Raw genomic sequence first — 13842 nt, 5'->3', positions numbered from 1 at the left:
CGCAAGGAGAAGAAAGTCATGTGAAGAATAGAGTTATGGAGCCACAAGCCAAGGACTCCCAGAAGCTAGGAGAGAGGCCTGGAACAGATCTTTGCCCACAGATGGTCCCCCAGAAGGGACACCCTGATGGCCTGACTTTGGACTTCTAACCTCCAGAACAGGCTTCCCAGGTGGCAAAGTGGTAAAGAATCCACCTGCCGACGCGGGAGATGCAAGAGACACAGATCCTATCCCTGGGTCGGGAAGATCCCCTGGAGGAGGGCATGGAAACCCACTCCAGGATTCTTGCCTGGGAAATCCCATGGACAGGGGAGCCTGGAGGACTACGGTCTGTGTGGTCGCAAAGAGTCAGAGTAGAGCTCGCACAAACTCCAGAATGGAGAGACAATACACTCTCGCTGTTTAAGCCACCCAGACTGTGGTGCTTGGTAACTCTTGGCCCTGAAACCTGCTCCTCATTCCTCGTTTCCTGTTCATCCTAAAATCACCTCCATGGACATCCCTCTCTGCACTCCATCCCCTCAGTGTCGGTCAGCACATAAATTACAAGTGCCCCAGCACCGAACTGGCCCCCAGGAAGATACAGGGATGAACTTGAAGTAGGTAGAGTTGGCAGCATCAAAGGATCTAGATCGAGTCTGTGGACCCAGGTTCAAGTCCTAGCCCTGCCCCAGTTATGATTCGGGAACCTGGGAGAAGTCCCTTCTTCACTCTGGACCTTACTGTCCCATCTGTATTGTGATAAGCTTGACTTCCATGATCTTAGTTTCCTTCTGGCTGTGAAATTCTCCCATTTTCAGTCTAGATAATATTTGTTTGCAATCATTTTTGTACTCTTCCCTAGAAACTTACTCTTATGACCTCACCTCAGGGTCCACTTGCTTCATGAACCTCTTCCCTCACTCCCATGACCTGCCACACTTTTTTTTAATAATATTTACTTTTATTTATATTTATATTTTTGACTGTGCCGGCTCTTAGTTGCAGCACACGGGATCTTTGATTTTCGTTGCGGCATGCGGAATCTTTAGTTAAGGTGTGCGAACTCTTAATTGTGGCCTGTGGAATCCAGTTCCCTGACCAGGGATTGAACCTATGCCCCTTGCATTGGGAGCACAGTGTCTTAACCACTGGACCACCAAGGAAATTCCTCTCTCTCTCTCTTCTCTCCTCTCTCTCTCTCTCTTCTCTCCTCTCTCTCTCTTTCTCTTTCTCTCTCTCCCTCCCTCCCTCCCTCCCTCCCTCCCTCTCTCTCTCTCTTTCTCTCTCACTAGTCCAAACGCATTTCCCTTGACCAGGCCCCATTAGTTAACATGTTTGCAAAGCAGGATAACATAGCCATTTAATAAATACTGTGTTGAAACACCCTGTGATGCCTTCCTCGTCTATAGCTGATTTCTCATTAATGCTCAACAAGTGGGTGTGGCTAAAAAGACAGCCTCTCCTCTTAACTCCTTGATACACCCTGCTTTCCTGAGATGCCTGTCAAAGCATGGACAACACTCTGTTGCACATATTCATGAACCAGACCACCTCCTCCCACCAGGCTGCAGGCTCCCCAAGGCAACAACCATCACTCCTTGGTGTCTACATTCCCCAGCATTTTCATAATGGAAAGCAACAAACATAAGTGGAGAGGATAAACACAAGCATATGGCAGAAACTCTTCACTATGGCCCAGAGGACCCCGTAAAGGTTTCAAGGGAATCCATGAACTCTCTGAAATTGTGTGCAAAGAGTTGTGTGTGCACGTAACTTTATCTATGTGATATGCATTTGCCCAGCGAGAGGATCACTGGACTTCTGAGAAATTAAAGGTCAAGACTCACGAAAATGCTAACACCCAAAACCAGGAAGTGGTGAGGTGACATGTAAGCCCCTACCCTGTACTGTGCCTGGTGGTGAACGTATTACTATTCCCATTTTGCATGAGTGGAAACTCAGGTTCTGAGAGGGGCCATCTTAATTCCTGAAGAGAAGCAGCACGTCCAGAGTGGCTCAGAGAAGACAGCCTAGATTCAAATCCTATCACTTTCTAGCTGTGTGATCTTGGTCATGTTACTTAATGGCTCTGTGACTCAGTTTCTCCATCTGTAAAATGGGAGAACTAAGGGTTGCTACCCCAGAGGGCTTTTGTGAGGAGTTGATGCCTCAGTGTATGCAAAGTGATCAGAATGGTGCCTGACATGAGGTGTGCAGCCTGAAGACAGTGATAAGGAGGATAAAGAGGAAGATGCTGGGAGTGGCAGAGCTGAGATGCACACTCAGGCTGTGTGACTTTTGCCCCTCGGAGCCATTACCCAGCATGCACAATACCCCATCTCACTGCTGAAACTCTGTGGTGCCCTCCTAGGAAAAGCCTCCAGACCTGCAAGTGGCTTTTCTAGCTTGGCTTCCTGGACGTGCCAGGCCTGTGGCACTGACTCAGCGGGTAGTCACTGGCTGTTACATAAGGAGAGGGTGGGAGGCTACAAGCTGCCCTTCCTGGTCAGCAAGGCTGAGCCTGTGCAATCAGGACACTCTGCTTCTGCCCCATCTTCATCTTCCAAGAGCTGTACCGACATCCGCTAATGGAAATTAGAAAGGCGACGTGCTCATCCATTCCCAGAGCCCTTGCTGATGACCAAAATTCCTTTATAATTTCGCTGTGCCCTGAGCACCAACGGGCCACTCACATCCATCCTGCTCGGGCTTAATGAGTCCCGTGTCCCACTCCACACCTGACTCCCGCTCTGCTTTGAGCAGACAGAGCAGCAGCAGTAAAGCCTTGGTCCTGATCTCACTTCTACACCTGGGTCCCCTCAGTGGCCCTCTCGCAAGAGAAGTGTCGACCTAGGCCTTGTTCCAGTCCAGTCCTCTGGCCTGCTCCTAGCAAGCAATATTTTGGGGTTTGCTTTGGGTGAGTATCTTTGTACTTTTCCTGGGAAACCATCATTATTGAACCTATTTGTGAGAGCATTTTTCATTCATTCCTGTAATGCAATTAGGATCGAGTTTCTTCAGCATTAGGGGAGATGTAACATCAGTAGGGGAAAATTGTCATTTCATTCCCAACGTCAATACGCCCACTCTGCCCAAATTCTCTGTCTGGTACTAACCTGGTTTACCCTCTCAAAACGCAAGGAGAATACTAACAAGGAAACTCACTCTCCAAATTAAGAGGCAGAAGCTCTGGGGCTGGATTCTTCTCTCAGCCATTAAACAGGAGGCTCCTAGCTTTTCTGACCACTCTCCTTCAGTGGAAGGAACCCCCAATACCTACTAGAAAGCTCCATACTGGCCCTCTCCATTGTTCAGAGGTGAGTGGGAAAGAGTCCCCAAGAGCCTGACAACAGGGCCCTACAATCATTCTTCCAGAGAGGTTGAGTGACTTGCCCAAAGCCACATGGTGTGAGATGGAGACCAAACCCAGAACCTAAACCTGCAGGCTCCTGGGTGTCGCCTACTGCATGACAGTGTCCTCTACCCACAGGCCTGCAGCTGCCAGAAACCTAGCCCTCATCTCTCTGGGGACACCAAGGCTTCAGTTTTCTGTAGACAAAGAGGGGAAGAGTTGACAGATATCTTTCATGAACTTCAGTATTTCCCAGTCCTTTTTGGAAATCCTCCCAATTACTGGAACCAGCCTCTTTCAATCTTATTCTTGCCATCCTCCTTCTAGGTACTACAACCTTGCCATCCAAGGATTTCACCTTCCCTGCTTCCTCTCTTCCACCCAGCGGTCCATCCATCCTCGCATCTCTCTCCCCCTCCATCCATTGATCCATTCACCTCCTCTTTTCTCCTTGAGCACCCCTGATCTGTGCCAGGCCTCGGCACTTCTTCCCCATTGCTCCTCGGGCACCCACTCCAGAAGAGTTCACTACTCTCCTGACCCTGTCAAAGCCTAGAACTGATGTGCTTATATCCACCCTCTTAGGAGGCTGATCTGATAGACAAATTTGTGCTAAGGTGTTTGCACCAGACCCATTATCCCCCCAGAGCTGGCAGCAGGCAAGGACTTCTGGAGCCCTCAGGTCACTGCCCAGGGCCTAGATGACAGCCCTACCTCCCTTCCCCTTGGTCCCCCTGCCCGCCCCTCCCCACCTCCGCCCGCACGTACGTATGCAGAAGTCTCCATTCTCATAGTAGCCAGGACAGCACTGGGATCTCCGCCGGTACATCGTTCGCAGCCCACGCCGATATGCCGTCTTATAACTGATCCTAAGGCACAGGAGAGAAAGCCACTTGAAAGTATTGAAAATCAATCACTCCTGTTAGAATGATATTTGTGTTAAGCTATATCAAGGATGCCATTCAATAATGACTTTAAAATGCATGGCAGCTTCGACTATGAAGGAACACAATAAAGAAAAATCGATGGTGAGATCCGGGCCATCGTGAGGCAGAATGTATTACTGACTCGGCAGTGTTTGCTACACCTGCTGATTTTTCCCCAGTCCCTTCAGAGTGATATTTAGAAGGACTGTAGAAGATACTTTGGGGGTTACACTGTAGATGATAACTGGAGGCTTCTCCTGAAAACCTCCAGACTCAGGGCTAGAGCAGCCCACGGGGTGACCTGGACAGGAGTTTCTATGCCAACTGCCACCACCCCAACCATGACTGCTGATGGCTCCTTGGGGATTGGTCCACCCAACTGGAGAACCGAAGCCAAATCAGCCAAAGGACCCCCTGAGTCTGACTTGGTCCCAGAGAGTAGATCAATCTCCCTCACACCAAAAATAACACCGCCTGGGGAAGAGCTTTGTGTGCCATCTTGGGAAGGCTCAGAACCAACACTAGCTCTTCAGAAGAAGAAGCTAAGATCCAGAGAGCAGAAGCTCTGGGCGGGGAGTCAGAGGCCTGGATTCCAGTTCTGATGCTGGCATGGGTGTTGAGACTTTGCCCTGTGCCAGACACTTGCAGGCAAAATCTCATTCCAGTCTCTCTCTGAGACAGTAGCATTATTATGCGCCCCCCTTTATTTATTTATTTTTCTTCCTTAGAGTTTTTCTTCTTATTTTGTTTTATGAAAACTCCCCCTTTGTTTTATGGATGAGAAAAGTGAGAAGTTAATGACTTGCTGAAGGTCGCACAGCTAAAAGTTTCAGAGCCAGGATTCAAATGGAAGTCACTGTCGTTTCAGAGCCACTGGGTTTAACCCAGTGGGAACTGAGCCCTGAGCCAGTTCCTACTGGGTGGCTTGCTAGGCTTATGGGATTGTCATTGTGAAGCAGTAAGACAAGGGAAGGTATGGTGTGAGGACTGAGTCCAAAGGTGAAAGTGTTAGTCACTCAGTCGTGTCCCCATGGACTGTAGCCTGTTAGGCTCCTCTGTCCATGGGATTCTCCAGGCAAGAACACTGGAGTGGGTAGCCATTTCCTTCTCCAGGGGACCTTCCCAACCTGGGGATTGAACCTGGATCTCCTACATTATAGGCAAATTCTTTACCAGCTGAGCCACCAGGGAGTCCTTAAAGAGGGAGTCAAATTTGGGTAGACAGGCAAAGCCCCTTCCTCACACACAAGGTCAAAATGGGGGAGATTTGAAGTGGGTATTAAAGACCAGAGAGAGGAAGTAACTTCCCAAGGTCAAAGTTAGAGTCAACCCAAGTCCTTGGGACTTGAAGCCAGAGCTCTTTTACTTCTCCACCAGCACCGCAGGAGAGCCAGCCCTGGGGACCCCTGCTCAGGGGCAGAGTAGCAGGGCCCCATCACTGGAGATATCCTTATTCTGCTTTAACATGGAGGGTCAGGCTGACTTGGGCAGGGAATCCAACAGTATGGGCTGGGTCGGCCCTCCCAGTCCTTACAGCGCTCACTTTATGATAAATGACAGTGTGGGACTCCAGGGAAATCTGTGATATTTGGGAATGTCGTAAACTAAGGTCATTCTACTTTGTCAAAAGCCCATAATGGAAGGTAAGCCAGCCTCCAAGCAAAGCTACTTCCCCGGCACAGGAAGGCAGCTCCCGGCAATCTCAGGAGTTGTATAAGCCTCCCAAATAAAGAATGACTCAGGGTTGACTCAGAGGTCATGCAGTCCATGCCTCCCACCAAACAGGGTTATCCCCAAGCCCTTCCAGTGGAGAGGCGTTCTCAGCATCATTAAAGCCTCCCAGGAGAGAGGTCCCCCCCTGCTTCTTGCTTGCCCATCTTTGCTGATTCCCGGTGCTGGGGTGGCAAACAGGAGACAGAAGGGGCCAGAGGCCAGGCTGCTATCAGATGGATGCTGTGTTCAAACAAGCCATCCCACACTGAAGGAGACTGATGGTGCAGCTGTCAGCATGCACACTCCAGGGCATCAGGAAAGCGGCAAAGCAACTCAATAATTTAGCAAAATAATTCATGTTCAGAAATACAGCCTATTTTAATAAGCAGCCACTCACTCACCCTTCCCCAGTGGTGATGGACGGCAGCTCCAGCCTCCAAGTGCCACAAAGCCTCTCCTTAGAGCAAATCTGGCTCTGGCACAGGGCTTGACAGAGTCAGAGAGGGAGCAGGACTTCTCTTTCTGCCTCTGCCTTTGACCAGGGCGACAGGCAGCTACCTCGGCAAATTAGGGGAGGTGAAGGGGATGCAGTAATGCGTGAGTAGTTCCTGTGAGACCCACCCTCCTGCAAACAACTATGCAATCTGTGGGGTGGGGGGCAGGGGACAACCTAGCTAAAGAGCACTAGAGAGAGAACAAAGGCAGATATTGGAGAGAAGTAGACACTTGAAAGAAGGGAATGACACAGGACAAGATGAGCCCAGGGGCAAGTCCCAGGCAACAACATTCCCGGTGGCTAAAATTCAGACAGAGGACACACTGCCTACTGGTTTGAAGAATCACAGGACAAGCTGAGGGTGAACCCAGTAACTAGAAAGTGACAAAGAAAACCCTAGAAAGGAGAGAACCATAAAGAGGAAGTCCCATATTCTTTGTAAAAAATTCTGCCCCAAATTCTGGCCCTGAAGTGCATGTGTGGAGGGTAGGTTACAAATGGTCCAGAAAAGCCTGAAAATATTGAACTTTCAGAGTTTGGAAACTGAGTTTAGCCAAATTAGTTAGCTGCTAAAACAACCAACCAGAAACAACAATATAAGAGAACATAAGAGAATTCAGTCTCTTTTATTCATAATGCCCAGAATACAATTCAAAATTATTAGACACATAAAGAAACTAGAAAATTGTACCTTTATAAAAGAAGAGGCAGTCAATGAAGACCAACTCTCAGATGGCCCAGATGTTAAAATTAGCAGACAAGGATTTTAAAGCAGCTATTAAATCTATGTTCAATGTTTCACAATGTTTCACAGCAAGTTACTAGCAAAACCCCCAAAGAAAATGAGGACTTTGGCTTTTTAGCACAGAGCAAGTTTCCCTATCCATGTTTCTTCCCAACATGATTCCTACAGAACATCAAACAGCAACTAGGCCCACCAAGACGAAGCAAAAGAAATCTGGAGGCAACACATATGCCCAGCAACTAGGAAACGGGCCTACCAGGCTTCCTCTTTCTCACTGACCCTTCATCTGCTGAATTATCACTCCCTTAAGTAACAAAGCTACCTTGCCTATAGCTAACCCCTCAGTTTTCTCCACTTTCCCCTGCTTTGTTCAAAGTATTTTTACATCCCTGACCTCACTGGACCCTACAGGTATGTAGGGCAAGTATTAAAGTGTTAGTCACTCAGTCTTGTCCAACTCTTTGCAACCCCATGGCACTAGGGAGAGAAAAGAGGAAGGAAGAGAGAACATGTTTTGTTGGATGACCCTGGGCAAGTCATTCTATTTTGGGATTCCCTGTGTACTCATCAAATATGTAATGACCCACCAGGCTCCCCTGTCCATGGGATTCTCCAGGCAAGAATACTAGAGTGGGTAGCCAATTCCTTCGCCAGGGGATCTTCCTGACTCAGGGATCAAATCCCGGTCTCCTGCATTGCAAGTGAATTCTTTACCATCTGAGTCACCAGGGAAGCCACGCAGGGCAAGGGTCATTACATGTTTGATGAGTACACAGGGAATCCCAAAATAGAACGACTTGCCCAGGGTCATCCCTCAGAACAGGTTCTCTCTTCCTTCCTCTTTTCCCTCTCCAGTACCATGAGAGCACACCATAATTTCCAGGAGGGCTGCGGACAAGAGAGCAGGCTTCCCACGTGCAATCATTCAGATGGAGCTCTTCCCATGGGCAGCCTGGCTAAGGCGCCAAGAGGTTCTGGACCCTAGCCTGCACTCTGATCTCCAAGCCCTGTCCCCTGTGTGGGACAACATCTGCTCCAACAGGAGCCCTCTGAGGTTAGCTTTCCCCCAGAAGCAGACCCTGAGACAAGGATTCAAAAGCAAGCAGTTTATCTAGGTGATCCCAGGAAGCGCTGGGAGGGGCACGGAAAATGAGACAGGGAAGTAAAGACAGCCATTCAGGGTGTGCTTTTGAGCAGCTCACTGCTGTGGGTGCCTGGGGTTCCATCCCCCTGAGACCACGAATCTTTTAAGAACAGGCCTCAGAGCTGGCCCCTCTGCCCTAGGGGTAAGGAAGCCGAGATATTCTTCCACCAATTCCTCATCTGTTATTGGATGAGAGGTGCCCCCCTAGGGTAATCGTTCTCGAGCACTTTCCACCTGCCCTGCCCATGAGCTGCTCTGACTACAAAGAAGCCCCTAGCAGCACCTCTTGGGTGAATAGCAGGAGTGGGTACCAAGGGGATGCAGGGGGGGCACTGACTCCATCTTCCAGGAGGGCTTTTCACTAACTTGGAGGAAGGTGAGCCTGAGGGTTGCCTCTCCCTTCCCTCACCCACCCTCTACCCACTATCTGAGAGAGGTACTCACCTGTGTCTGGTACACTTGAACCAGTTGAGGATGTCTGTGCAACGCGTGTAGTAGATCTGGTCAAAGGGGTGTGCGTATGATTCTTGGACGGTCACGGCATAGCTGAGAACCAGACAGGAGATGGAAACTGAGGTCAGTTCTTGGGAGGTGGAGCTGATATTCAGGATGGGGTGTCTCTTCCCAGGGGAGCCAGGCCCCACAGCCAAGTGTCCAGGGCTCCAACCTCCCCTGCCTGACTCCATTCTCCTCCTGCCCTGGGTACTCTCGGGTTTCAAACCTTCCTGACCCCAGGAAAGATGCAGGACACACCCCTTACTATCTTTTGAAGCTCATCTTTTCAGCTCATCTTCTGAAGTTCTAATTAATTTGTTCATTTAACAGAGTATGAATAAAGTTTGCATTTATTCTACTTGGTTCTGGAAGGCCCAAAGCCAGCAAGTTTTAAAATACTTTATGCTTGTTCAGATCTTTATGGTTTTCAAAGTGCATGTATGGAAGATGATCTTTGCTGCAACGTTATGAAATAAGTGGTCACATTTTATAGATGAAGAAACAAAGGCTGAAAGGTGGCTTGCCCAGGTCACACAGCTGGTACCAGTAACTATTCATATTTGAATGTCCTATGTTAAGTGTTTTAAGCCCTCTTAATCCTCATCTTATGAGGTAGGTAGTGGCATTGTCAGCCTCATCTTACAAATGACAAAACAGCATCAGAGTGGTTAAGTGACTTCCTCAAGGTCACCCAGGTACCCTCTGCTCTATTGTGTCTCTAGTATAGCTGGGCATGCATCCAGGCCATGCCCCCAGACCTCCTGATCAAAGTGGCATCTTGTTACCTGTCTATGAGCTGTAAACTGGACCAGTGGGTAGAAGCCACTGGCAGGCAGCTCTCAGCTTTACCAGAATAAGCCTTTCTACCTTCCTGCACTGGCAAGAATGCTATAAGAAAGCAGTCACGCCGGGGTGGAAAGTGAGGATCACACTTTCTGTGCAGGAGGGGAGAGGACCTCAGCTGAGAGTTCAGGAATTAATTTTGTGTCAGTTGGTATTATTCAGCGCTTTCCCCCAGAAGGCTCACTGACTTGGGCCAGATGGCCAGGTCCAGGCTATAAAAGCCCGTCTGCTTTGCTGAGGAAACTGTCAGTTTACTTGAGGGAGGAGGGCTGGGGCAGGCCAGCCCCTCCGAGTGAATCCCCAGCAGGCTCGCTGCCACCAGAAATGTCAAAGGTCTCTAGCTCAGGAAAAGGAAGCCAAGAGCTGTCAGTGATGCACACGGACTCGGGGTGGTGGGAAATTCTGTCTCTGCCACACGGAGGATGTTAGGAGGCCCCTGCTGAGCTGCTATACCAGCACCTTAGAGATAGATATGTGTCAGAGGCACGTCTATGTGGAAATGACCCGGACCTGTTTACCTCCATGAGGAGTCTCTCCTCTCTCTCCTCGTTCATCCATCAAAGCAGTAATTCAGCTTGGAGAAACTGAGCTTGTCACCTGCCCTGACATCCCCAAGCCCCTTCCAGCTCTGAAAGCCTATAACCCTGGGCTCCTGCATCTCTACTGAGTCTTAGGGGCAGGAGAACAAATGGATAAGGCCTCAGGGGCTCTGGGTCAAGTTTCAACTCTGTCACTTGTTAGCAATACATCCTTAGATATGATACTTAACTAGTATAAGCCTCCATTTCCATGCCTGTAAACTGACGATAAATATTACCAGGGACTTCATACAGTTACTGCGAGGATTATGGGAGGCAATGATAGCATCTCTCAGGGTGATGGGAAGGTAAAGCAAGATGACACAGGTAAAATGCTCAACAAAAGATACTACACAGCTTAATGAGTATACCATCAGTGCCTAATAGATGCTGGCCATCATCATTATACGACTGGCAGTGACTCACCTCCTTGCCGGGCACTGAGGGAAGTTCCTCCCTGACCACAGTAAGGAATGGGGAGCAAGACCCACACACTGACCAGACTCCCCACCCAGGGGATCAGGTGTCCCTCCCAGCACAGATAAGAACAGTGGGTGCTCAGAGAAAGGGCATCAGCTCAATAGAGGAGGTGGGGAGAGTGTTATGGGGGACAGATCTGGCTCTGCTGGGGGGCCCTACGCCGAGGAAATCAGACAACCAGATCTTGAACCAGCTCCAAGCTTCCGGGTGAAGTGTGTGCCCCTGGTTTCATGGCTGGGTGGTTTAACATGCTCATTTGCCAACATGCTAATGAGGGGCCAGATTAATCTTATAGAGCTGGGCTTTACTCGCCAGAGGAGGTCTTTCGGCTGGGTTTTACAGTGGAGGGGCATAATTAAGGAGGAGCCTGCCAGAAGCACTAATCCACCTGGGAAATTCTCCCTAAGTGGTCTCTGGGGAGCAGGGTGTGTTTCTGGAATGACACAGACTAGACTCATCCGTGCACAGCTGGCAGTGGAGCTCAATTGGAAGAACCACGAAGAAACAGGTGTCTGGAGACATGGGCCTCACTGCACAGCCTCCGGTCTTGAGGCTGGAGAACTCCTTGACCTCCTTTTAGCTGCTGGAGTCTCTCCTCTTTCATCTATCAAAGCAGTAATTCAACTGATGGCCCAAACAGCCCATAATGCCTGCTCAGTGCAGCTCTGGATCAGAATATTTTCACATTCCAAAGGAGTTCATTTTGGGCAGATTTAGAAAATTAGAGAGTTTGATTTAAGTTTAAACTGACCCACTGGTACACATGGCGCTCAGAGAAGAGGGAAGTCAGGGTGGGTCCTGCCATCAGGGAAGGCTTCCTGGAGGAAAGGTTGGAGGCACTGGGAAGGCAGAGGTGAGCAGACAGGAAGGCGGCCTCCCAGAAGCTAGGATACAGCACAGACATCAGCAGGAAGCAATGGTACCCCAGCTGGGAAAGGTGGATGAGACAGGGCTGCTGAGACTGAGGTCTGCAAACCAAAGACTAATGTGGACATCACCTGCTTTCTCCCTCACCCACTGGGGAAAAAAAGGTTTACATTCCCCCAAACTGGGAGGGGTAAAGGGCCTGGCATCCCCTCAGAGTCATGCAGAAAGCTTATAAAACTGTATCTGCATAGGGGATCAAAGTCTGGGCAGAGAGGACCCACGAGACTGCTTTTCACCTGCTCTTCAGGGGGCCTGATGTGCAACAGGATCAATGTTAACTGTCCCTGCAGAGCTGAGTCGTCAACAAGAAAAGACAATAATTGAGCTCCAGTGTTCTTGCCTGGAGAATCCCGGGGACGGGGGAGCCTGGTGGGCTGCCGTCTATGGAGTCGCACAGAGTTGGACACGCCTGAAGCGACTTAGCAGCAGCAGCAACGGTCCTCAAAGCCCTTTCAGGAACTGGTACCCTGATCATCCAACAAGCCTGTGAGGCAGGGGTAATTCTGCCCCGTATTTCAGAGAGACAGAGGTAGTCTGGGGGTGGTTCAGAGACATCCGACAGTCACGGGGCTAACAGATGGAAAACTCCAGACGGGCGTGAACCAAGATCTCGTCACTGATCGCATGACTGTTCGTCCCACTTCCCCAAAAAGGGACCGCCCACTTCCATCCCAGCCTTTCCACTCCAGTCTCAACTACTCCAGTCTCAACTTTGTCAGGACCCCTCACGGAGCACCTGGTCACTGGAGGCAACAGCATCCCTCCGCCTCCTCAGCCAGTCTCTCCAGGTCCCCGGTGAGGGGACACTCCCTGCCGTGGGGCTGGGACATTCACCCTCACGGGCGGATCCCCTGCCCCACTCACCAGCCCTCCTCTACCACCCGCTTCCCCCATCGGGTCCCCATCTTAATTTTATTCATTTGATTTATTAACATCTAAGTGGCAGAGTCATCCTGGTCAGCATGGCCAATCAATTCCAGGGTTTAATTCGGTTTTTCCTGATTGGGTCTCCGGTCACTGTCCTTCTGCTCACCAAAATCAATACTTTCACCTTGTGCTTCAAAGTCAGGTCCTCTGCAGGGCCCTTGCCTGTTCCCCCGGACCTAGTGCCGTGGCCAGAACGCAGCGGCCCTTCCCCAGTCGGCCCACACCCCCAGGCTCACACATCTGAGCTGCTGCATTGCTGCCAGTCCTGGGAGACCAGGAAGGCACCGCAGTCTCAGAGAACAAAATCTCCGGACCACAGTCCCTTCTCCTCATCTTTATAGGGGTTGGTCACTGAACCCCTCTGGAACTCTATTTCCTCATCTGTAAAGTGGCTGGAAGTGCGAATTCAGGAAAGAAGGTGTCAACTACCAGGCTGCCCCATTTACACTGCCTGTCACTCAGCACCCCCACCCTCATCCCCACCCCCGTAGTCTCAGACAGGATCTATGTGGGTTTGGCCTGCCTTTCAGGATGGTGCTGTGTCCCCAGCTGGACTGCAGGCCCTTGGTGGATGGCTTCCCAGCAGTGTCAAGACCAGGGTGAAGCCCCCAGGGAGTGTCTGGCCATCCAAGATCCACATCTTACCTCTCCCAGTGGCTGCACACGTTGGGGTCCTCGGGGTTCAGGGAGAGGACGATTTGCAGGAGGGAGCAGACAATGAGTCCTGCCACTGAGCGCACCATCCTGGGCCCTGCAAGGAAGAACAAAGAGAGCAGTGTCATTAATCACATCATCTTCCCAGGCATCTGTTTGGCACCGAGATGCCTTACATGAAGTGGCAGAAGAGGTTCGCTAAGCTGCAAAGTTCTGCATTATCATCATGTAATGAGCATCTGATATTTCACACTTGCAGGCTTTGACTAACACAGTAACACTTCACCAGTTCTGAGTAACTGGGTAGTGGGAAGCCTGAGTCAGGGAAACGTTACATTTCTGGCCAGAGCTTCTCAAATTTTTTGGTTCATGGACTGCTTTTAGAATCTAGTGAAAGTTACAGAACTTCTCCCCTGAAATATGCCCATATGCACACCATTTGGCTTTGATTTCAGGGTGTCCTGAAGCCCCTGAGTCCATCCTTGGACCAAGAAACTCTGATCCACTACCTTAAAAGCAGCACCCTCCCCTGTCCCTTCTCCCTCAACTTTTTTTTTTTTTTTTTTGGCTGCCCTGTGCA

The 13842-nt window shown here is 50.0% G+C and overlaps 1 protein-coding gene across 2 annotated transcripts in view; it reads right to left on the bottom strand.

Annotated features, from left to right (window-relative positions):
- The window catches only part of MEGF11 (multiple EGF like domains 11), a 257227-nt gene extending 243873 nt beyond the window's left edge, over positions 1-13354 (bottom strand). For both annotated transcript variants that reach the window (XM_040225825.1, XM_040225826.1), the window contains exons 1-3: positions 13254-13354; positions 8803-8904; positions 4103-4203 (exon numbers count right to left, since the gene is read on the bottom strand). In XM_040225825.1, the coding sequence (XP_040081759.1) occupies positions 4103-4203; positions 8803-8904; positions 13254-13351 (301 nt within the window). In that variant the 5' untranslated portion in view covers positions 13352-13354. The remainder of the gene's footprint in view (positions 1-4102; positions 4204-8802; positions 8905-13253) is intronic.
- Between the last annotated feature and the right edge of the window lie 488 nt (positions 13355-13842).

Source organism: Oryx dammah, unplaced genomic scaffold, assembly GCF_014754425.2.
Source record: "Oryx dammah isolate SB20612 unplaced genomic scaffold, SCBI_Odam_1.1 HiC_scaffold_26, whole genome shotgun sequence".
In the NCBI taxonomy this organism is placed as follows: Eukaryota; Metazoa; Chordata; class Mammalia; order Artiodactyla; family Bovidae; genus Oryx; species Oryx dammah.
This window is presented reverse-complemented; position numbering and strand designations above follow the sequence as displayed.